The sequence below is a fragment of the Pithys albifrons genome, chromosome 4 (assembly GCF_047495875.1).
Source record: "Pithys albifrons albifrons isolate INPA30051 chromosome 4, PitAlb_v1, whole genome shotgun sequence".
Taxonomy (NCBI): Eukaryota; Metazoa; Chordata; class Aves; order Passeriformes; family Thamnophilidae; genus Pithys; species Pithys albifrons.
This window is the reverse complement of record NC_092461.1, coordinates 79,748-103,320: the sequence shown is the minus strand read 5'-3', so window position 1 is coordinate 103,320 and position 23,573 is coordinate 79,748. Positions and strand designations below refer to the sequence as shown.

The window sequence follows — 23,573 nt, the reverse complement described above, 5'->3', positions numbered from 1 at the left end:
CTTGCAAGCCATTCACATTGTCCACAGTTGCTCACAAAAAAAAAGAAAAGAAAAAAGAAAAAAAAGAAATTAAAAAGAAATACAGAAGTGGGGTTGGATTAAGGGTTGGACTTGATGATCTCAGAGGTCTCTTCCAACCCAGCTGATTCTATGAGTCTATGATTACGCTATAGTTCATATTCAGAATTTGGGCAAACTCTCTAAACTACACCAGATTATGGGACAAATTTCTATTTCTTTACATTTATTTCAAAGAAGTGGCCCCCAGTTCTCATGTTTTCCAAAGACAGGAAAAGCACAAAACAGACACCCAGTTTAGGTCTCTATCATGTGATTGTTCCAGCCTACAAAAAACAGACCCAACAGAAAGCAATCTGAAGGGAGCACGTATTCCACAAAACATCACTAAGCAAAAGTATATATTAACTGTTGAAGCAGCACCTGGTGTCATTCACCACATTTTTTTCCAGAAAAAAAAATAACTTAAGCTAAGGCAAAATAATCCTTTCTTTGACACTAATTTCATGATACATGATCAAGGAAATGTTTATAATATGAACTGGTCTGCAGAATTTCCCATTTTGTTTTCGTTTTGTCAACTTTCTCAGAAGTTGCCAATATATTTTTGCATCCATACTAACCCATACATCATACTTGGACTAATGATTTTGTGCTTTACTGGTAGCACTTTGCAAACAAATTGACACACAAAACCACACGAGACGTGTATCACACACCTTTAGAACTTACCCCTGTGGTCTCCTCATTGTAGATTTGCTAAACAACAGATCACCATATGGCAACTTCTTAAATTTTTCTCTACCCACTGCAACATAAATTTGCCCATTCTCCAAGTCTGACCCATCGTGAACAAGTTTTCCATCTAAAGTGTAAAGTCTGAAAAATATGAAAACACTTAATAGAATAAAACTTAACATTTAGTTGGGTGTATTAAGAGCATCGAAAGCTATTAATCTAAATTCACTAAATCATACTGAATTTCCAGATCTGAAACCCTGGAAAGTACAGTACACAACATACAATGTTTGGAAGCTACAAAATAATAAAAAAAAGAGCCCCAAAATGCAGGGAAAAACAGAGCAAAATAATTACTTAAGTCACAGTTTATATAAAACTAATGAAATATGAAGTGCTATGATAGATGAAATACACTTATAATTTCTAAAATTAAATAAATAACCTTTTACTTACAAGGCCTTCAATGCCTCTCTCCCTATACCTTGGAAGGGATCTATGCCGTGAATTCCTGACCCCGTTTCATACCAGCTCCACCCTCTGTCTGTGCTCTGGGCACTCTGGGAAGAACAGGGCATTCACAGCTGAAACCCCAGGAGCTGCCCACCACAGACCGAGCTGGCAACACTGCAGCTCCACTGCCGTGCTGCACAGAGCAGAAGGCTCCCCCGGGGGGGACAGCCTGCAAGCCATTTATCACAGTGGTTTCTGCCTGAGAAGAGGGAAGGGCATCAAGGACTGGCAGGGGAAGGGGGAACAGGGGGCAACACATTACCTACTTCATTGTTGAGTCTGGGATTTCATTTAACGATGGTCTAAACAGTAAGAAGGGAACACTCAAAAATAGATTAGCTCCTATGAAGCATATTCCAAAACTCAACAATATTTATATTTAATTTAAAAGTCAACAATAACAGCTTTCATTTAAGTCTTAAATGCAGGAATGTTGCATGGCTGTCTTAAATGCCTTTCAAGAAGCCTTCTACAGAAGCTACTGTATGTGCTAGACATAAATTTCAACTGTTTCAAAAGTTCTGAATACCTGCACAGATGAAGACTCCACAGCCTGCCTGGGCAGCGTGTTTCAGTATTTGATAACCCTTACAATAAACATAGTATTTTTTGAATGTTCAGGAACTTCCTGTATTTTAGTTTGTGCCCATTGCTTCTTATCTGGTCAGTGAGCACCACTGAGAAGAGCCTGGCTCCAACTTCTTCACTCGTTCCCACCAGGTATGTACACACATTTTAAAGATTCCCCTGAGTCTTCTCTTCCTCAGGCTGCAGAGTCCCAGCTCTTCTCACATGACAAGTACCTTCAAGCCCTTCATCTCTGTGGCCGTTTGCTGCACTTGTTCCAGCATGTCCATCTTTCTCATATTACCCTCAGGAAAGTATCTAAATGACATGTGTCTCCTGCCATATGGAAGCACCTTGGGTTTCTAAGTGCAAAGACTGGAAGTTTTGAAAGGTGAAACTGCAGCTTTTAGAAGTCTTGATCAGATTGCTGCTTCCTTATGAAGAGGTTTGCTAACTCTGAAGCACCCCAGTTGTATTACTCACATTTACTTTTTAGTGCAAACATGTCCCAGGCATGCCAGCAATTCAAAGAGTGATTTATGTTTCACTACCACACAGTCAACATCAGTTACATGCAAACAATGAAAATAAAACAAACAATCTGAAAACCAGCAAGAAGCCTATTTCTGAATTAATCTCAGTGTGTTCTGCTAGATTGCATTTTGCTTTGGAGAACTCAGGGTCAAAAATCAGCAAGTTAGTGTACCACAGTTTAAGATTTGTGTATACATTGGCATGGTGCTGCAGGTGTATAGAGGTAAGTACAAACATGGCTGTGGGGTATTGTTCCCAATCTTTCACTTTGCTTGTGTTTTAACATTATATTTAACACACAAAAGCTGTTTGTTCAATATAATTCAAAAATGTTACAAATTGGCTGGCAATCTCTCACTGTATTTTTCAATCTTAAAACAAAAATCACAGTAACAAAATCAAACAATCAGACTCTGAAGATGCAGCAAAAAAGGGCGTATTTAAAAAATGGATCTTCTAATAAATAACTAACTACTGACTTAAGCATCACAGGAGTTCTGTGACACTGACTTCAGAAACCTTCTACCCACTCACTTGGCCACAAGCATTCACAGGCCAGCTGGCCTCTCATGGCTGGCATTATGCACCACAGATGTCCTTGTGGTCACTTCTCCTGGGGATGACCCAGGGTTTGTGCTGTGAGCCGTTTTCCCTCCTGAATCCAAGCCAAAAAGTGACAGGCAAAGCAAAGCAAGCACACAGGCTGACAGAGGAGACAGCAGAGACTCTGGGACGTATATCCCCACATTCCCAGCTTCCAAGGCAGCAGGTACACCTCTCCATCAGGTTTCTGTACCCCATCCCCACACACAGTCTGGCAAACAGAAAAGCTGCTTTCTCACAGTTCTTCCTTATATCCCTATTCTGATCAGAGGGATCAACAATTTCTTCTTTAAAAAGCCCCATGTAAAACTGCGTAAGACTTGGCAGCTTTGCAAGTCTTTTAATAATATGGAAAAGAAAAACTTCCATATATGTAATGCAGGTTCTTGTAAGTCCATTTATCCTTCTTTAATGAGAAATTATATCTTCCCAGCATCAGTGGTCTTACCAGATCTCCCCTAAAGCTAACATAGTTTCAGTAAGCCTAGTAATTAATGTGTAACTTATTAGAGAACAGTGATCACTTAACTAACATATTTAATATGTATTTCTAGTATTTTAAAGAAAAGAAAATGAAAACTGAGTTAATAGACAACCAGCAAAGGAAAAGCATTAAATAATTCAAAATGTCATATACACTATCTTATTCTTAAATTATTAAAACTGATCACTGAAGGGAACTTCTCAAAAGGAATCATAGTTATATATTGAATGCTTTCATGTACATAATTCAGTTTCAATGAAGAATGACACCAAGTAATGAGAATAAAATATGAAAGATTTTTAAATTTCTAAACAACCTGAGAGCAGAAAGAATTGGTATCTTGTGGCTGCTGTTGCTCTGTTCACTTCTGAGTTACTCTAGCTGGGAATCAGATCCAGAAAGCTGCAACAGATGTAGGTTTACTTTACTGCAAGTAAAAGTGCCAAGCAGCCAGCTAATAGCAGCAAAGAAATGTAGGTCTGAGAGGAAAAACTGGGCAAGAGCTAATAGTCCAGAGATTGCATTGCCTTTATCTTTTCTCGTGTGAATCAGCTCTGGGAAAGCAATCACAAGAACTGAAAGACTACCTCACCTTCACTGATTTGAGAAAGATTTTGCAAGCTTAGCCTCAGACACTGCATCAGCTGTGAAGAATGATTTTCCACAGAAGGCCCTTTCCCATGCCAGGACCAGGTTTCTGTACCGTGCTCTGCATGGGGCAGCACTGGAATGTCAGCCATGTGCTTGGACACACCTTGGCAGCCCACTCACACTGCAGGATTTCTCAGGGACATCACATACATCATTTTGCTTGTAAGAACTACCAAACACCATCTTAGGTAACTTATTTGACATTGTAAAAGCCCTCAGGGACTGAAACTTTCCTATCCAAGAGCTCAGGTCCTATTCCTGAGGTACCACAACAACTCAGAAGAGATGAGATACTGAACTGGCAAGCCCCCAACTACAACTTTGGCCTTGGCTTTTATTAGGAGGCTGAATGGGGGGAGCACAAAGCACATCCTAGTCTTAGCCCAGGTATACCAACCCCAAAGAATTCATAATATTTTCCTTGAAATTGTTTAACCCAATGAATTAAAAGAACTATCAAAATTGAAAGGTAACATGGATTGCATGTATCTGACATTCGAAACATCTTCATCAAGTTTACTGTGCTCATTTATTTTATTATAACATTTAACTTAGTTATTAGTACTAAATACATTGTATTATAGTTGTATTATTACAGGCCTGATAACTAAATATAATTAAGAAATATTAATTAAGAAGTAACATCTGAAATAAATTGAGGTTATTCTTTTTTAAAATAGCAGTTGAAATGAAACCTGATGGTTACTTGGAGGTAACATATTTCCACTTTGTGTTTTTTTGATGTATTTTCTTACAGTGAAATTTCCCCTCAAGTACGAATAATCCCTTATATCTACCTATGGAGTTTTAAAAACAAATCTAGACATATCAAATGTATCTTGTAAATACTCAGCTTCCTGATACCTGTGAACAGCTCCACTTCTGAGGGTAACTTTTCCTGTAACCATTTCAAGAATATGATCCCAGTGATTTAGTGTTTTCCTGGGAATGAGGAGCCGCACTGCAGGGCCAATAAGGTCGCCGTTAGCAATCAAGCTGAAATAAAGCACAGGAAAACAATTTGGAGGAGCAGTTAAACAAAATTCACCTGAAGTGAACACACCACAGCCACCTCTGAAATGGCAGTTCACCAAGTGAAAACTTGACTTACAAAATAGTGTAGGGCTCTTGGAGTGGCTTTCGAAACCGTGCTGACACAGTTATTCTACTGTGAGTAACTGGCTTGACCTGCAAGAACAAAAAAGAACTAGAAATTACTCAGTTATAAAAAGTTTGCCCTGACCTCCATCACCAAGTGGGACAGCATGTCTGCAGAAAGAAGTTTCCATCTTTAAAACATGTATTTTATTCCATTCCAGCTTCTTCTTCAACAGAGCATACGTAATCACTGCTTCAGGTTTCTGTACATGACAAGTAACAGCCACAGCACAGGGCACCACATGTGGTTTGCACTGAGGAGTCACAACTACATGGACATCTCTGGGGACATCTCAGCTTTCATCCTGAAAGAAATACTCCCAAATGCTGTTCTTGCTCTTAGTCCTTACTGCTTATAACCATGGTACAAGCAATTAAACTGTCCTCTCTTATTAACAGTAAATGCCATCTCTAGATCTCTCTGCTCTTATAATAAGTACTTTTGCTCTTGTACAGGTCTTTACATCCAAATCCATCAGTAATTTTTAAAGGTTGCTGAATACTCTGCTTGTTTTAGGGCAATTCCTTAAAAGGGAGGTGAACTGCAGAATATTAACCCTCAGGCTACTTAATTCCTAAGCATTACTCTTTTGAATAGACACTACATTGAGATCAACATTAATGTCATTATACTGAACGGAAAAGTAAAAAAAAATAAATAAACCCAACTCCAAAATCATTAGCAAGATTTTTTAATTCTTTATCATTAGCAAATAAAATAAGGTGTTAAACCCAAACAAACATTCAAAAGTTATAGTACATGCATTAACAAGTTGGCTACATTTCTAAAAAAAGTGACCATAAAACCTTAAAGAACTAAGCTGGCCTGCAAAGAGACATGCTTTCAAACAGATGTACAGAGCTCACTGGAATGGCAGCGTTCCAGGCTCTGTGGAAAGCAGTCTAATGACATGCTGACTTGCTGTTTTACCACACTGTGCTGACTTAGCTAATACTTCTCATCTCATTTATGGAAAATGGTCTGAACTCCAGTGCCTTAAGTCTTTGTCTGGATTTTCACAAAATTCATTTATACTGACAGATATGCTTTCCAGATCCTTCTTTTGTGTACTCGGGAAAGAGCAAGAGGAGCTCCATCTACTAGATATTTCAAACTGGCTAAAAACTACAATTAAAATAATTAAATCTTACCTTCCACATAACCCAAAGAACATCACACAGCAAATTCTGCACCAAGCACATAAATTCTGGGGCTAGAGTAGCTCTCTTAGGAGAAAAGAAACCAAAAAACCAAAAGCAATACTGGCATTTCTTGGTGCATAATCACTTCAAGTAAAAGACAGCAACAGGTAAATCTGTTGAACAAAATCTGTTCTCAATGTCTGCTAAGAAGCATATGTATTCTGAATTCAACTCCCTTCAGCTTCTCACCTTTTCACAGGCCCCTGTGAGCCATGTAGCACTCTCAAACTTCTGTTTTCTGAGAGACTCAAAGGATATTTGGTCACCACAATACAAGAAAGAGATTAAGTTATTGGAGAGCATCCAAAGGAGGGCCCACACTGGTCATGAACAGAGGAAGGCAGAATTAGCCTTTGCACAGCAAAGTGACTCAACAGGAGCACTCAGCAGCAGAGGGGCACAACAGTTCTGGAGCTCAGTGCAAAGGGATATATTGAACAGAGACTTCTACGAGAGAAGAGACAGCAAGAAAGATATTACGGCAGCATTGTGCCAGCAGTGCCTGTAGATCAGAGTAGCAAGAAGGCTGCTGGGATGCTGGGGACCTTCCCTTTACACAAGCAACATCCCAGGCAGTGTATTTACTCCTTAAGATGAATTTTGTAGATACGTGTTTGCCTTGGTACAGTGAGAAATCTTGTACTGGCTGTACATAAGCTATGCATTAATGCCTAATGCAATTGCAATTCACAGTCTTGCTGTTAATTCCAGTGTGCGCCAAGTCAGGTGAAGATTCACACTGGAATATTACTGGCTTAGAAAGAGAGTAAGAGGTTGTTATCTCACAGCTCACTGGGGGAGGGAAAGACATTTTTGAGACTGCCAAATACTTTAGGAGCTCAGCCATTCTTGCAGAAACATTTGAAACACATTCTTCAGAGTGTAACTGGTCATTTATGTCACCAACATTTGAAATGAGCTTTTATTAAGAAAAAGAAAATACACCTTAAACTGCAACATCTGAAAACATTTCTACTGCTGCTGTCAGCCATTAAGGGTTATTTTCTCACCGTGTAAGCATCTAATAGAGAATGTCAGAATACAGAAAAAATAAGGTAACTTTCTAAAGGGTGTGCTACTGAAGGTTGTGGCAATACTGATTTACTTACATAGCATCAAGTCCTGAAATTCAGGCTCCAAATACAGGTTGCATCCAAAAGGCAAGTTAGTTCATTTTGGATACCCTTACACCTTTCTATGTAGCTGTTTGTTTGTCAAGGTAATCCCTTATAGAGGATTCAATGTATAAAAAGCAAAGTTTTCTATCACTTTTTCTAGAAGTTAATTCTGCATCCATTCCTGATGCTCACTTCTACTGTTGGTACCACCGATGCTCCAGCTTCCCCAGTCTCTCCAGAAGTCCATCAAACCAAGTTCTCTGATGCAGTCTACAACACTCAGGTTTCAATGCTCCACACTTTACTGGAACTGGCTAGAAAGCGCTTGCTAACCCCAAAGGAGCCCTTAAGGATAGTCCCAAGTGTGCCCAATTATTTAGCTGTTGCTGCAAGCTGATGAAACCATTAATTTTGGCTAGGCTCCTCAGAAGGCCATCATGTTATTGCATGTAGTCCAATCACCAGGCACCTGAGAAAACAAACAACCTGACACATGTAAAGAGCTCATTCATTATTCAAAGGATTGTACTTCTGCCAATAACAGATATTGTGGCATTAGCTTGCAAGTTTATCTTTTGGATTGCTCTCCCAGAGTCTTAAAGTGTTTCTTAATGTTTCTTAAAGTGAGGCCTCTGCCCTTAAACAAGCGAACTGCAGGGGATTGTAAGATGGTACCAGCTTGGGCAGAGACTTTGTCTTTTCTATACAAACATGGCCTAAATCAGAACAAAATAAAACCTTGCATTGTTTTACTAAGCCTGTTTAAATCAATGATGAAAAGAGTATGTTAGTGCAATATTAGCTTTCTTAAAGTAACACCACTAAAATCAGTGTATAGAAACACTAAGATGACTGAGAATTTGGGATTGCTCAGCCTAGAGAAGAGAAGGGTTCGGGGTGACTTAACAGGACAAGTGGGAATTACTTCAAACTGAAAGCAGAAGGTTTAGATTAGATAGACAGAAATTCTTTACTGAGAGGGTGGTGAGGCACTAGAATGGGTTGCCCAGAGAAGCTGTGGATGCTCCACCCCAGAAAGAGTTCAAGGCCAGGCTGGACAGGGGTTTGAGCAACCTGGGCTACAGAAAGGGGTCCCAGCCCACAGTAGCAGGGTTGCAATCAGATGATCTTCACAGCACCTTTCAACCCAAGCCATTCTATGATTCTTTTCAGTATTTTGCACAGTGCATTGACAAGATCTGTTTTTAGGGAGGTTGGAATAGAGGAGTCCAGACTAAATTACACAGGTGCTGAACCTTGGTGGCACAAAGCTCTGGAAAGTCTTTTGCCACACCTGACATGAGCAGGGGCAAGCGTACTACATTTTTCTTGATGTCCACAAGCCTTAGGCACAGGCTTAGGCTATTGTTGTTTTTCTGGAGGAGGAGAGATAACTAATGTCTTTGCCTCTCAAAGGCATGTTTTACACCTGATCTGCATCAAGGACCAAAAGAAAGCTAAACTTTTTATGTTCATGCAGGACACAGGGACATTGGCACCACAGATGAGAGGAAAGAAGAAAATAAATATATACATTTCTAAGAAAATTAAAAAACAACAAAACCAAACAGACAGAGAGAAGTGCCCACTCTTGGGGTGCTGCAAATGGTGTGTGTACACCACCTTTCATTTTGAAGCTGGCAAGCACAGACATGCAAACAGCTACAACACAGTATAATACAGTGTCCCACAATGCACAAGAGATAAATCTTACAGATGCCCAATCTATGTTCTGGCTACAGCATAGTATGTTAAGCTCTCAGAGTACAACAGTGCAAAAATTCAGCCCAAGCCATGATTAATAAAAATCGCACTGCACCATGATGTTAAAAATAATGTAAGGGAAAAAACCCACCTTTCTGCTCCTTAAGCTGACTGTCCTGCCCACAGAGTTTAGAATAACTTCTGTCTGACCAATGCTAAACTATAATGGTTATGAAAAACTAACTAACACATAACTTCAATATACAGAAGTATACATTAATAAAAGACCAACTGCTCAGCCGCTGTAAATCAAACCCGTTCCTTTGAAGTATATAAAGTTACACAAACCCATGCCAGTGGAAGAACCAGGCCAGGGGTTAATTAAAGAATACATAGTTCTGCTCTTATTTTTGGTATGAGGTAGCAGAGTGTTGCAGTGTCTGCAATGGCCTGACCCCTCTGGCACTGCTGAGTTACCTATTAACAATAAAGCGGTCTTGGGTGAAAGTTTGTGCTTACATTGAGACCAGCATCACTAGCCCCCCAGCCCCCTTTATTTTCTTTAATTTCACCAGCCACATTCTCAGCTGATGTAAATCAACACTTTCCCATTTACGTCAGCAACTCTAAGCATATTTACATTAATCAATGGTCTGGCTCCATTATGATTTTATCTTTAAATTTTGTACATTTTCAGTTTGTTTGAAAAGACCCATTCAAAGGCAGCTTCCATTTCCTACTGACAAATGTTGCTACCAATTCATAACTTGTGATGAATACTTATCTGAGGTATTACACGACACCACAGCAGCAACACAAAGTATTCAGAGAAAGAAAGAAAAAGCTGTGTCTGTTGAGACTTAGAGGAAACTTTCAGTAAGCTGGAGGCAATTAAACAAATGACAATTTCAAGGCAACAAGAGCTAAACACAGTTGGAAATGCACCAGAGGATCACAGACTGAAAACCATCCTCATTTTTATGTTTCTATTCTACAATAAATTATTTCCCTGAGTGCCTCTTACACAAACAGCAGCATGGATTTTCCTTGCTTCAGAGAGGAGTTACCATCTGTGAAATGACTTATCAAGGCACCTTGCAGAGTCTGGGAAAAACAAAACAGCTGAACTCAACACAGGCTGAGTTCTGGGAGTGGCCATCAATCTGCAGTGTTTGAGAACTCTGTCAACACTGGAATTCCAGAATACATTCTACAGAGTCTCTTAGAGCCCAGCTTTCACCTTCAGTCATAATATACTGTTGTTGAATTTGTGTTGCTGAATGTTATCTCTGAGTGCCTCTTAATACCCCCTTGAAAACACAAAGACAAGATGCACATCTGCATATAACTGTCCATACCCTGCTTTATAACAACATGCTACATATTTTCCCTTACACTGTATGTTAAATATAGCTATATGCTACACATATACAAAATTTAACAAATACAGACAAAGCACCAAGCAAACACATACAACACATTGCAGCATCTACCTTTAGGTACTTACATCTTTCACTGCTGACTGTTAGGAAAAGAAAAAAAACCAAAACTCAATGATTAGCAGCCAAATCACTACCTCAGACACATTGTCATATGAAAAATAGTTATCCTAAGAAAAACACTTTGAATTAGTCTGTGCATATGTACACATGTGTGCAATATATGTATTCATGTATATATACACCCATTCAATAAAATTTCCATTTAAAAATTTCTCTTATGTTTATGTTCAGCTGATCACATGAAAACAAACTAGAACAGTAAGTTTTCTAAAGCTATTACAGCACAGGAAGCATCTATTTCATAGAAATACAACTCTTTTTAAATGGGTATTTGTATATACACTGACAAAAAATTCAGGTCAAACTTATTAAATAACTAAAACCACGCTACTCATTTTTAGAACACTGTGGATGGCCTTCCTTATGCAACGCTTCTAACTGCAAGAAGGTTTAGCTGAAAGGAAAACATGGCATTAAAGGGAAATCATCACTGAGAATGGCTGTTCAAGCAAGGACTCGGCACAATCCACACACTGGTTTGAAATATGCAGATAAAAAATAATGGCTTTCACTTTTTTCTTCAGAAACTTCTTAACCAGTAAAAGGAAAAACACACGATGCATCAAGACAATGTCTGTTTGTTTTGGTTGGTGTGAACCTATTTGCCAGTCCCCATGCATGAAGTTTTGTTACATTATACTGTTCACACCTACTATTCAAATGTAGACTGGAAAGTGGGACAGACTCGGGAAACTACCCAGCCTCAGCCTCCTGTTGGCTACCTGGGACTTGCAACAGGCAAGTAGCATTTTGCAGAGTCAATCCTTGTATATAAGAGAAGCACATGGTTCAGGAATTAGCTTTTTAACAGTCCTATGAACATGCCAGGTGGCATATTTAGTTCCAAAAAGCTGAATTTTATGCATTTGAGAATAGTTTAAAATAGAAAAGTGCCACTCTTAGCTTTTGTTTTCCTTCCAGTGTATATTAAATAATGAGATACATGATAAATACAGAGGTCTTTCACTGCTACCATGAAGACACAGCTTAGCTATCCAGAGCTAAGAAATGGTTGGACTACCTGATTTATCTCCTTTCCTTACCGAAAGTGCCACCCCCATCAGAGGGGGCAACCCAACAATTGCATGATTTACAGGTTTGCATGTATTTACAATGCCATACAGGACAGCAGTAGAAAGAATCCAGTCAAAATCCACAATGTCTCTGAGTCTGATGCCGTGTGCTGCTTTGATTTGTAGAGGTTTAAGAGCTGAGTTTTCCTCTGGCTATTAATGTACATCTCACTCACTACTTACGTCACTTTATAACTAATCTTTTGAAGCTTTAAATATTTCGACACAACGTCACATTCCAAATTTATCAGCTCATGAAATGAGCCATGGCCTTGCCAGTTCATTACAATGGCCTGTTTGTTAATCCATGTGCCCAGGAAAATTAAGAACAAATATTTGCATTTCCCTAGGGTAGAACTGGGGTCAAAAGAACCAAACCCCCATTGATACACACCATCACCACCCTGTGGGTGAAAGAAAGGCATGTTCAAGGCTCAGTGATCAAAACCAAATTAGAACAATAAGTTTTCTAAAGCCATTACAGCATAGGAAACATCTATTTCATAGAAACATGACTTTTTTTAAATCAACATCTTATACACATTGACTAAAGTTGAGGAGTCAAAGTCACTGAGGTGTTTGGTCAGTACAAAACTATTTCAGCTATCCTATGCAGTAATTAACCTTGCTAATCTACATTTCCCTGGCTACTTTGCCTTTCTAGATGGTACGCTGGATAGCACAAAGCAGCCTTGAGTGAGTAGGAGACTACCAGCCTTTCTACTGGTGTGCATATAAAGCACCACTCAAACTGCTGTTCCCTGAGCGTATTCCCAGGCTTACACAAACGGGCCACAACACTACAGCTGAACACAACCTGCTCAGCCCACACCAACGCAGAGATGAGCTGGAAATGAGCCATGCCAGAACAAATGGTCATGTACTCATTCATGGAGCCTTCAAGATTGCAAAGGTCCTACCAAATTCCCAAAGTGTTTCAGGCCAACCTGTTCACCTTCAAGGTGAATCACACTCCTTTCCAGCCACAGTAAGTGAAATGGAGTTCATATTCCCTGTGCATCTATCTGGCAAGTCTCATCTCATCTAGTTAAGCCCTGGAAAGAAAGATGTTTCACTCTGGATGTGCCATAATTTTGGGGCATTGGACTAGGGACCAGATCTTCAGCTGGGATAAGTCAGACAATAGCAGGGCCTTATCTGCCCAGGCACTTAGTCTGTGGAGTGCTCCAAAATACATCACATTTGTGTTGCTTCTGGATCCCAAGAACAGCTCCCATTCCTTCTCTGGGGTGCATGATGCTATACCTACACTGCTTACCAAATACACAATGATGGCATGACAACAGAGATTTTATTCAAGCAAAACAGATCCTGATACTCATTTCTGACATTGATATAATACTGCCAATTCTGAGCGATCTTGCCCCTCGAGATTTGTGCATTTTTCCTAAATTCTTTAGACTCATTTAAACCAAAAGGAAGTTTCAGGCCTTCATGGCTGATCAGAAGGGCCTGGACCTGTGAACAGTTGACAGCTGAAGAACAAGAGTCCACATCCCAAAAATCTTTTTTTCCTTCAACATTTTTAATCAAAGGTAAAAGTTGTTAATGTTTCCAGTAAGTCAATTTATTATGCAACAAAAAGTTGTTAATGAGACTACCAAGCCTCATTAAAAGCTGCAGTACTGGCACCCCCTCCCTTCTCCCAGCCTGCTCGCAGGCCAGGGAGGGCATCACCTACAGAGCAGGGCAGACCAACTTCCTTTTTTCAGATCAAACTCTTTAATACAGAGGCATGAACCAAAGCTTCTGAAAAGTCTTTCTGGTGCCCAAAAATCCACTAAATCCATCTGTAACCACGCTGTTCATCAAAGTACTCAAAACTGCAGAGTTTGGGTATACAGAACTGAATAAAGAGAAATTGTATGCATTCATGGGTTCAGTTAAGACAAACGGACACAGCTTATCTTCTAACTGGATGTCTGGACAGTTCTTTTTCAATTCCTCCTGGCATTAGACCGTGAACACTCATGACGAGTATTTGTTTTGTAGGTCTTGTTGTACCAATTACGTTACCAGGATACTAAATGCCAAACCACAACATGGAAAACTTAACTATTAAAGATGGTACTCAGGAGATTAAAGATGTATATCACATTTCTTTAATATTTGCATTTTGATAGTCTAATTCCTTAAAATACACTTACAGTAGAATCACTCAATAATTTAGCATTACAAAATGAGGCAATTTTTACTCAGTCTGTGACACCAGCAGTGGACAAAAACAAACTAGTCAGATACGGAGTAGTAAGAAGGTTCACTTTTGCATGTTGGCAGTGGTGTGACAAGAGGGTTTAGTTTTGCACTCTGGAAAAGGAATATAAAGTGGACCTCTATATGCAATTTGTTTCCAGGCTGTGGTAGTTTGGCCTAGTTAGGCCTTAGTTTTAGTTAGGCCTAGATTACAGTATTCTGTGGTTAGTAATTTAGGGTAGCACAAATCATGTTTGTTTCTCCTTGATTCTTAGGAAAGAAGACAGAAAGGATATGTTGTGAAGCCACATTGCTATGACAGCAAAAGGCTGTAATGTGCACATGCTGGGATCATTTCTAATTATCTATTCAGTCACTTTACAAAACTATCTCCTGTACAGACAAAATATCGATGAACCATTTCTAATTAACAGTTAAATAATAAAGTGAATCAAGAGTCCACTTACTGAAAAATGACAGGATTTTTCTTATGATTAGACATGAATGTTGTCACATATGATAAATGCCAGTATTGAAATAAGAAACAATCATAAATGCTGTGATTTTTTATGAGAATGTACTTGAAAAAAAAAGCACAAGTTATAGACAAGGTATATCCAGCATAAACATAACAAAACAATTTCTGAAATCAAGAAAATATAAACTTCCGAAATTCAATTTTTACAGATAAATCCAATCATATTACTGCTGACAGATGACTGGTGACTCCACTGTCTAGCAACAAAAGATGCAGAAAAACAACAGACATAAATGATACTAGAATAATTTAATTTTGAAATATGGAGGAACAAAGGAAAACACAGGAATTGCAGCTCCTCAAAATACTTTTATAGCAACATCTTAGATGCTTTATGTGGAAAATTCTGATGCTGAGTTCACATCTATCAAGTTTCAAACACTATATTTTACACCTCCCATTTCCTCAAGTTCTTTTTCAGATACCCAAATATTCAGTTATTCAGGAAAAAATAGTCAAGACTGGTCTTACAGCCAAAAATAGTTTTTTTGGTCCAGAACTGTATTTTATATGGAAAAGGTTCAGATAAGTGCAATACTTCTACAAACATTTTAATTCTTCCTTCCCTGCCCTGCTCCAATTATAATCTCTTACGTAGACCACTATTTGTTTCACTGTCTGTGTACCCTTCAAGTAACCAGTTAGAGCAAAATGCAGCAAACCTGAGCAGAGGAGACTCAATTGTGTCAATAAACAAACTGGAAAAAAATTTAACAGGGTACTTGTAGCAGTACATCTATATAGATATATATATATACAATTTCCAACTTGAATTTGATCTTCCTATTGAGTGTGCCCATTTCAAAAAAATACAGGTTGCAAAGATATGCTCAGTTATAAAATGCAGATGTTGTATTTCACAGACTCTGAACAAGAAGTATCTAAGTATCACAGCAATTGTCCTTTTTGAGAGTCTTCTAGTACAAGGTGTCCTACTGTCTGGAGACACCTGCTATACAAACCATGAAATTGCTGGAAATGTGGCATGCAAACACAGGGCAGAAGAAAGTCAAAAATAAGTAGCTGATGCTTCTTGTCAGGCAGAAGCTGTAATTGAAACCTTTGTTGGGAATCACTGCTATCTCCATACATGATAAACCAGTAGAACTAATGCAGAGTCACACATCTCCCATAAATAAATCCACATAAACTACTTTCTGAAGCATGCAGTTATCTCCTTAAGCTATAGCATAGTGCTCTCCAAGAGCAAGAGATGAGCTTGGCAAATTACGGACTAGAACTAGTAATAAATTTACAAAGGACACCAGCAGTGACTGGGAAAAGCATTTCAACTAAGTGTGAATTTTTTATAAACAAAATTGTCCCTTCTCCAGAGAAAATACCAAGTTTTGAGGAAAATCTGCTGTTCCAAAATTCCTCAAATCCTCATTTCCACCATCTTCTTCTGCTTGTAAAGGTCTCCCTTAGGGTTATGACCAGATCCAAAGAAGACAACGGAGTTTTGACTGAATGTGGCAATTCCAAATGCTGAGCAGAAGACACCCAGTGCATTATGCTCAGTGCAACCAGAATAATAATAATTGAAAAAAAATGTTCAGAGTGGTAGATAATTGTATTATTATTAAATAAAATTAACATATATAAAAAAGAGGCATAAATGCAGGCATGTCACTTACATTAACTGCAGGTTTACTTCTTAAATATTTCAGGCATCCTACCTCATTATTGACTTCAGCAGGTTTTTTCTTTGTTTCTCCAATGTCCAAATAGCTGTGGAAAGAAAACAGGTTTGACTATTTACAGAAGCATCTAACTTACATGAGACAAGTGTTTCTATGCTTTTCTTCATACATGAAGGTTTTAAAATTTGTCATGCCTCAAAATAACACAAAAAGTAAACAATTCAAGATTTAGTAAGGGACAATTAAGCCCTCTGGGCTACTACAAAAGATGAGGAGAACCAAGCACTTACCTTCAAGTCACTGGTGATTAGAAGAGACCATCAATAAAGCCCTTACCAGAAACAAGCTCATATACTACTGTGAGGTGGATCAATAAAGCTCAGCACAGCATCAATTTACCCAAGTTTTCAAAGTCATCATCTTGCCTCCTGGTTTCTCACAGTAAGTCTCTGGTAGATCTAAAGTTTGCCCCCACACTTGAGTTTAACTCAGGGCATCAGCTAAGTTTAAAAGGATATACACCACTTGTGTTTCAACAGAATGTGGCCACATCTGAACAGTGATTTTTTGTGGCTGGATGAACCAATAGCATCTTCATGATTAATTTATGAACAGACAAAATACAACCCTCAAATAGACAAGAAAAGAAAGTACATCTATTTGAACAACACTGCTCTCCATCACAGTGCACATTCAGGCAAAAACTTTGCATTAACACTAAAGTGTTAATTGAAACATATAGTGATGGATTAGCTGTATGCTGTGTGCCCAAAGAAAGGACATTAAATAAGTCTCCAGGCACGAGTAACCCACAGACTGGCAAACAGGCAACTGCCCAGGTACCCAGCCCACACTCACTGCTTTCTCTTGGGAGCACTCCAAGAGCCATGAGAGCAGATCTCCTCACAAATGCAGCTCTCAGTAGCTCCTGGTACTGCAAAAGGTTTCTGGTTCTTAGAGCTGCAGAAGAGGTACCTTCATGGGCAGATATAACTCAGTACAGCCACACTTTCTGCCAAGAGCTAAACAAAAATGGCTGGGACATCTATTCTACACTGGGAGCATCTAACCCAGCACTAGGTGATGGGCATCTGTTATCTCTGCTCCCACTTCCGGTGGGAAACCACAGGTGGTTTATCAGGCTTTTAAGAGTAGAAGACTATTTGAGATGTCAGGTATATCTAATGCCAAGCACCAGTGCAGGCTCACCACAAGACCTCAGAGCTTGTAAAGCATCTGCAGCCCTCTGGTAACATCGTGCTCTGTAGTTCATGACTGGGGTAAGATTTGTTCGTGAGAAGAAACTTTCCTGCCTGGCCAAGGCTGACAATTCACGGGACATGAATGAAGGTGTGGAAGGCAGGCGGGCAGGAAATAATTAGGTATCTTGTTGCATGTTGCAACCATTAAAGTCTGAAAAACTTTCCCCATAAAACTCTGACCATAAAGCATGAACTGACAAAAAGAAATGCTTTTTCCCACCCAAACTAAATCTGGAGTGTCCAATTCTCTAATGAATGATTAATGCCAAACACGTACTTCCTTTTAGCCTGTCAAACACAAAACACATTTAGGGAGGCATAACATGATGTGCTGACAACTAACAACTTTAAGCTGTCCACAGAATCTCACAGTTTAATACCAAACAGATACAATAGATCTTTCTTGAGAGTTGAGCGCTGCATTTGACACAGCAGAGAGTACTGTGGGAAGGGGGCTTATGTTTAGCCTGTCATACATCTTTCTCTCTAGCTTTGCCACTGAAGCACAAGAAACTTCAATAAATACTCAGAAGTGGCAAGTAACAGAACTGGTAAGGGTGCCGATAGAGATCCTGTTCATTACACAGAGAGTTTCGTCAGGGAACATGAGCTTGTAATGAGCTCTCCTGAAAAATGCAGTGTCCTCAACTCTACACAACCAAGATGAGGAAGACCTTGTAAAGCTGGTAATTTAGCATATAAATTCTCAACCACCTCTGGCAAAGGACTGTTAATGTTGAGATTTTCTTTTTTTAAATAAATTCAACTGCAGGAAAAATGCTCACAAAGACTGAAGCAAATATATAACAGGCAACTTGGACCATGAAATTCACTGTCAGAATTAAGAACCATTACTGATCACATGCAGAACCACTTGGGGAAAAACACTTAAAAGCCCAGATTTCCTCCACATTATTCTTCCAGTGACTCACGATAGAACATAGAAACTGTCAGCTTAATTCTTGGTGTTTAGGTAGGAAAAAGCAAGTAAGTGGTAATCTTTAAATAACAGGAGGGACTCAGTTATTCTGGTCATACAAAAGCTATGTATCTACCCAAAATGAACAGTAGTGACGGAGAGGCAGATAGCTGGGTAGAATATTTTAGGCTTTTAAAAAATAAATTAGAAAGGAAGCACTGGGAATCAGATTCCCAGGCTCATCAACTTCATGGTAGGACTGTGAACACTACATCTTTTTATAGCTTTCACCCTGCTACCCCTGAGCACAAATACTGATACTCAGCTGGTTGGTTAAGCACAGCCATCACAACCACATGCCACTGCCACATGTCCTTTGGGTTAAAGAGCTGTTTCTCTTTTTCTCCGTGTCATGTCACGGAGATGGCAACTGATGGTAGCAGCCTTTCTGTGCCTCACCTCTAAAGCTCACCTCCTTTTGCCTTGGGTCACAGCCTCTGAGCTCTCTTTCCACAATGCCTAATAAAAGGGGTGGGGTGGGGGGGGTCCTCTTAAGTATTGCCCCAGTGCCAAACGCCAACTGCTGATACTCAAGTTCCATATAAATCTTACGTTACTTTTTAGCCACTCACTTGAGTTTCTTGAAGGCTTCCCTGCCACCAGCCACATACTGCTCTCCACTCTGGAGCTCCTCCAGCTGCCGGACACGATGCCCACCCCGCGGGGTGTAGATGTTCCGCACAGCTCCAAAGGGTGCATTCACCCCGCCGGTCACCTCTTTCAGGAATACATCAAAGTTGGACACTTTCTTCTCATGAATGACAATACGGCGCCCTGGGAAGAAAGGGTCCCCGTTGCGATACACCAGCACGCTCTTCACCGTCGGCTGCGAGAGCCACGACCCCTTTGTGCCAGAGCTAGCCATGCTCAGTGGCTTCCCACCTTATGCGCAGCGCAACCCGCTCGCTCAAGAAAGGCTCCTGCCCGGCCACCCCTAACGCGCTGACAGCGCCCTGCGGGGGCCGGGCACACCCGCCGGGGCCGGGCACACCCCCCGGGGTGCAGGGGAGGTATCGCGGCTTCCCGGGCACACCCGCCGGGGCCCGGCACACCTCCCCAGGCCGGGCACATCTCCGGGGTGCAGGGGAGGGATCGGGCTCCCCGGGGCCGGGCACAGCTCCGTGCTCAGGGGAGGGATGGGGCTCCCCGGGGCCGGGCACATCTCCGGGGCGCAGGGGAGGGATCGGGCCCCTCGGCCCCAGGCACAGCTCCGGGCTCAGGGGAGGGATGGGGCTCCCCGGGGCCGGGCACAGCTCAGGGATGCAGAGCGGAGGGATGGGGCTCCCCGGGGCCGGGCACAGCTCCCGGGGCGCAGGGGAGGGATCGGGCCCCTCGGCCCCAGGCACAGCTCTGCCCAGCCCAAGAGCGGCTCCTCTCAGGCACCCCGCGCTCGCTGCCGGGGGAGGTGAGGGCGCAGAACGCCGAGGCGGCTCAGCAGGTGCACGGACTGCTGGCGCCTCCAGCGCCTTTATCCTCTGGCGCTGCCAGCACGGGACGCGCTGCCACCCTGGTTTCCTCGGGAAACTTCGTCCCGCGCGTGGCCAGGCACGCAAGAGCCTCCCAGGCGCCTGCCCGACCCACAGACACCGGGGGAAGGGGAAGGCGTGCCCAGAGGCAGACGCAGGGCGACGGGGGCACGGGGCACCGGCGGCGGGGAAGCGCCGAGGCCATCGCTTCCAGCGCAGTGTGGCACTCCGCGGGGGCAAGAACCCGCGAACTTCGAGAGAAAATAAAACAGAAAATGCCTTACATCCAAACAAATTTCCCTTCCCCGCTAACAGTCTCAAGTTCTAAAACTGAACTAGACCTTACTACCTGGGATTGTTTGTTGTACTGTAATGATTGTTCTTCCAAATAGGTTCTAACACGTGTGATTGAAGGAATTTCTTTCATCTTACCTCCTTTGATGGGAAAATTAGCCCCCTGCTGTGAGTCACAACAGAGCAGTTAACCATTACAGAAAGCAATTTCAGGCTGAGGGAAGTCAAACATGGTACTGTTACTGGTTAACAGCTAAATCTTTCTCCTTGCTTCTGGTTTCTTTCTAACCAATAAAAAGGAGAACCAAACATTTACCATCCTCGAATTAACACTGTTTAATATTGATCTATTGCAACCCCAAATTTTTATTAAAGATATGCTTCTAGTGTAAAAACCAAACAGGCGGATGACCTTCACACCTCTCTGCATTGAAGTAGTGATATGTTAACTGTCTACTATTTTGTGCCAGATTCTACCACATTTGGTGATCTTAGGCCTAATTTGCAGTCACACAACCTCTTTGACACAGGTGTAAGACACTGACTGTTTTACTCATGCACCCACACTTGTGCTACTCCAAAACAGTGTTGGTCTTTACCTATGGCCACACTAGTTACAGTCACTTTATGAATTGCAATGAAATATCTCTTGAATGGTACCAGAGCACTGCTAGCCTTAAAGCAGCCTAGAACTGATGGAGAAAGTCTTTGTCCAAATGGAGGGAATATCATGAATCCCTTGAAAAATTGCAATGCAGAATTTTGCCCATAGTTTAACCTTTACATAGGTCATAGCTTTGCCTCTAAAGATCTCATCTTTCAAATCCAGCTGCTTGCATTTCTGCCTCTGTCCCTTTACTTGCACTGCAGTGGAATCTCACCGTTTTCATGCCCTTAAGGTAACACCTTCAAATTCAGCCCCTGAAGAGCAGCTGTGACTGTCCAGCCCACTGCAGGCTACAGAGCCCACTGTTTCACACCAGTCTTTTCAGAATGAAAAATTTTATTTTCTTCAGTCATAGGAACAAACCAAAGCAAAACAGTGTTTCCAGTACAGTACAAAACCAGCATGTTTTCCATCTTGCCTAAGTTCAACCACTGCTCAAAAGCTAAGAAAAGATCTGACACTTCAGCCCATGATAGCAGTGCCTTGATCCATGACAATCTGCTCCTCCCAGCCCTTCCAGGGTCTGCCCTTTTATTCCCACTATATTGTTTCAGTTTCTCATCTCCTGTCACATTCTCAACAGCAAGGAGACAAGCTGCTGAAGCCACTGACATGGTTAAGATAAATGCAGAGACACATAATCTCTTTATGATGGAGCGATGTCAGACCTCTCATCTTACATGAGGTTGGTGCATGACACCACGTCTGTCAGGTCGTGTGTCATGATCCCCTGAGGGCACAGAATGAGCACATGTTGGGGGATGTGATGAGAACACAGGCATGGCCTAGCAGCATAGCATCAAATAGGGTCACCTTTTCAGCAGCAGAATGCTGTGAGGTTTCTGCCATTTCAGGATCAGGAAAGATTTTGCAGCCTACTGTAGGGCCCTGCTAACAAGACTCACTGACAGCAAAACATAAGGTCATGAAGACAGAATGTACTAGTGCTGAAAAAAACCCTGACAAAATGCGCAGAATGGAAAAAGATAAAGTTTCTAAACACAAGATGAAATTCAGCTTATTCTATTGTACTCTGTGCTGAGAATCACACTTAATCCTTATCAAAAAATCAGAACCAACATGGGCTGCCATTAGTTGCCAACAACAGTGTGTGCCTGTTTCCTGCCCTCCTGAGGTATTTTCTGTGCTGTGTGGTACTGCCAAATTTTAAGCATCTTTGACATCCAAGAGTATTAAATTAGTGCTGCTCATACTGCCACCTGCTGAGATTAACTAAAACTAGAGCAAAAATATTCTATTTAAGTAGATTTCAGCTTTTTATTATGTATGAATGTGGAGAATATTTGCAGACAGGCAGGGTTACCCTGAAGCTAAAAACCTCTGATGGCTTAATTCTACACATACATGGTATGCATAACTACTGAGGAACTATTTTATTTAAGTAATTCCTTGTGAGGCCATTAATCTTTGTGCAAGGTGTGCATAAACCACCCCTCTGATTCTGTATGTCAGTCCACTTTGGACAAGGGCTCATCTATGCATGTTAATGTGTGTATGTACAAAGAAAGATACAAATGCACAGGTGATGTGGTGCAGGAAAGGGGAGCACAACACTGGCCCTCGAGTGACTTACCTCTAACTTACAGCCCAGCCAGGAACAGTATTTGGCTGTGACCCCACTGTCTCCAAACTCTGTCCCGGGTCCTGAGCAGTGTTTAGACTTGTGCCCTCTTGGAGCAGCCGCACGGTACGGATCATTTCATTAGCAGCATAATCACTTCCTTTATTTCCCTGCTAAGGATTACTGAGTGCTGTAAGTACATTCTGATCCCTGTGCTGCTGCAGGCCTTTGGGCACAGGCTTTGCCCACGTGCCAATTTACACACTGCAGCACCACCAGGCAGAGGAAGGACACTCCTGCTACCTGCCTTACCCTTTGGCGCATGAAACCCGTAGTTTAAAAAAACCCATGTAACGGCAGAAGCTATTAGTATGCTACTAATTAAACTTCTAAATTTCGACCAAGTAGCTTGTTTCTACTTTAGATACAGAAGCAGGGCAAGGAAACTTAATGGCAAGACCTTGGCTGGGGACAGCATTGTTCTGCACCTGAAAAAAAAAACGTTGTTCTGCATTTGGAAAAAACCTCACATTTTACAAGTAAAATCTTCAGGAAGCAGCCGAATGCTGCAGGGAAAATCCCGGGCACAGCACAGCACCGAGCGCTGCTGAAGTGGGATTTTAAGAACAGTCATGTCTCTGAAAGGAGCTATCCATTTGACTGGACTTTCAACTCGGACCTACCTCATTAGAGGAGCTCAGGCGAGCTTCACGGGGTTCTGAGGGGTTTTTCCACCCTTTTTCTGACGTCATCATGTACAAAAAGCAGTTAATTTCAGTGTTATTGAACACAGGCCGAGTGAGGCGGTGGTTCCACAGATCATGGCTTTGTGCGCCTATTACACCACGGCTGTGAACTTGGCGCGCCAGCGGGTGCGGCAATCGAGGCCTCGGCCGCTTTCCATGAGGGCACGGCCGCTTTCCATGAGGGCACGGCCGCTTTCCATGAGGGCACGGCCGGCTCCGCCTGTGGCTGCGCAGGCCGCACGGCCCGCCGCGCCTG

The 23,573-nt window shown here is 41.5% G+C and overlaps 1 protein-coding gene across 7 annotated transcripts in view; it reads right to left on the bottom strand.

The window, feature by feature from the left end:
* Window positions 1-23,542, bottom strand: part of DCDC2 (doublecortin domain containing 2) — a 38,550-nt gene extending 15,008 nt beyond the window's left edge. For 2 of the 7 annotated variants that reach the window (XM_071553160.1, XM_071553164.1), the window contains exons 1-6: window positions 19,135-19,484; window positions 16,316-16,409; window positions 10,799-10,813; window positions 5,220-5,296; window positions 4,973-5,104; window positions 751-897 (exon numbers count right to left, since the gene is read on the bottom strand). In XM_071553160.1, the coding sequence (XP_071409261.1) occupies window positions 751-897; window positions 4,973-5,104; window positions 5,220-5,296; window positions 10,799-10,813; window positions 16,316-16,409; window positions 19,135-19,427 (758 nt within the window). In that variant the 5' untranslated portion in view covers window positions 19,428-19,484. Of the gene's footprint in view, window positions 1-750; window positions 898-4,972; window positions 5,105-5,219; window positions 5,297-10,798; window positions 10,814-16,315; window positions 16,410-19,134; window positions 19,485-23,254 lie in introns of those variants that run through there. The other 5 variants (XM_071553166.1, XM_071553167.1, XM_071553162.1 and 2 more) reach the window with 5 other exon arrangements.
* Between the last annotated feature and the right edge of the window lie 31 nt (window positions 23,543-23,573).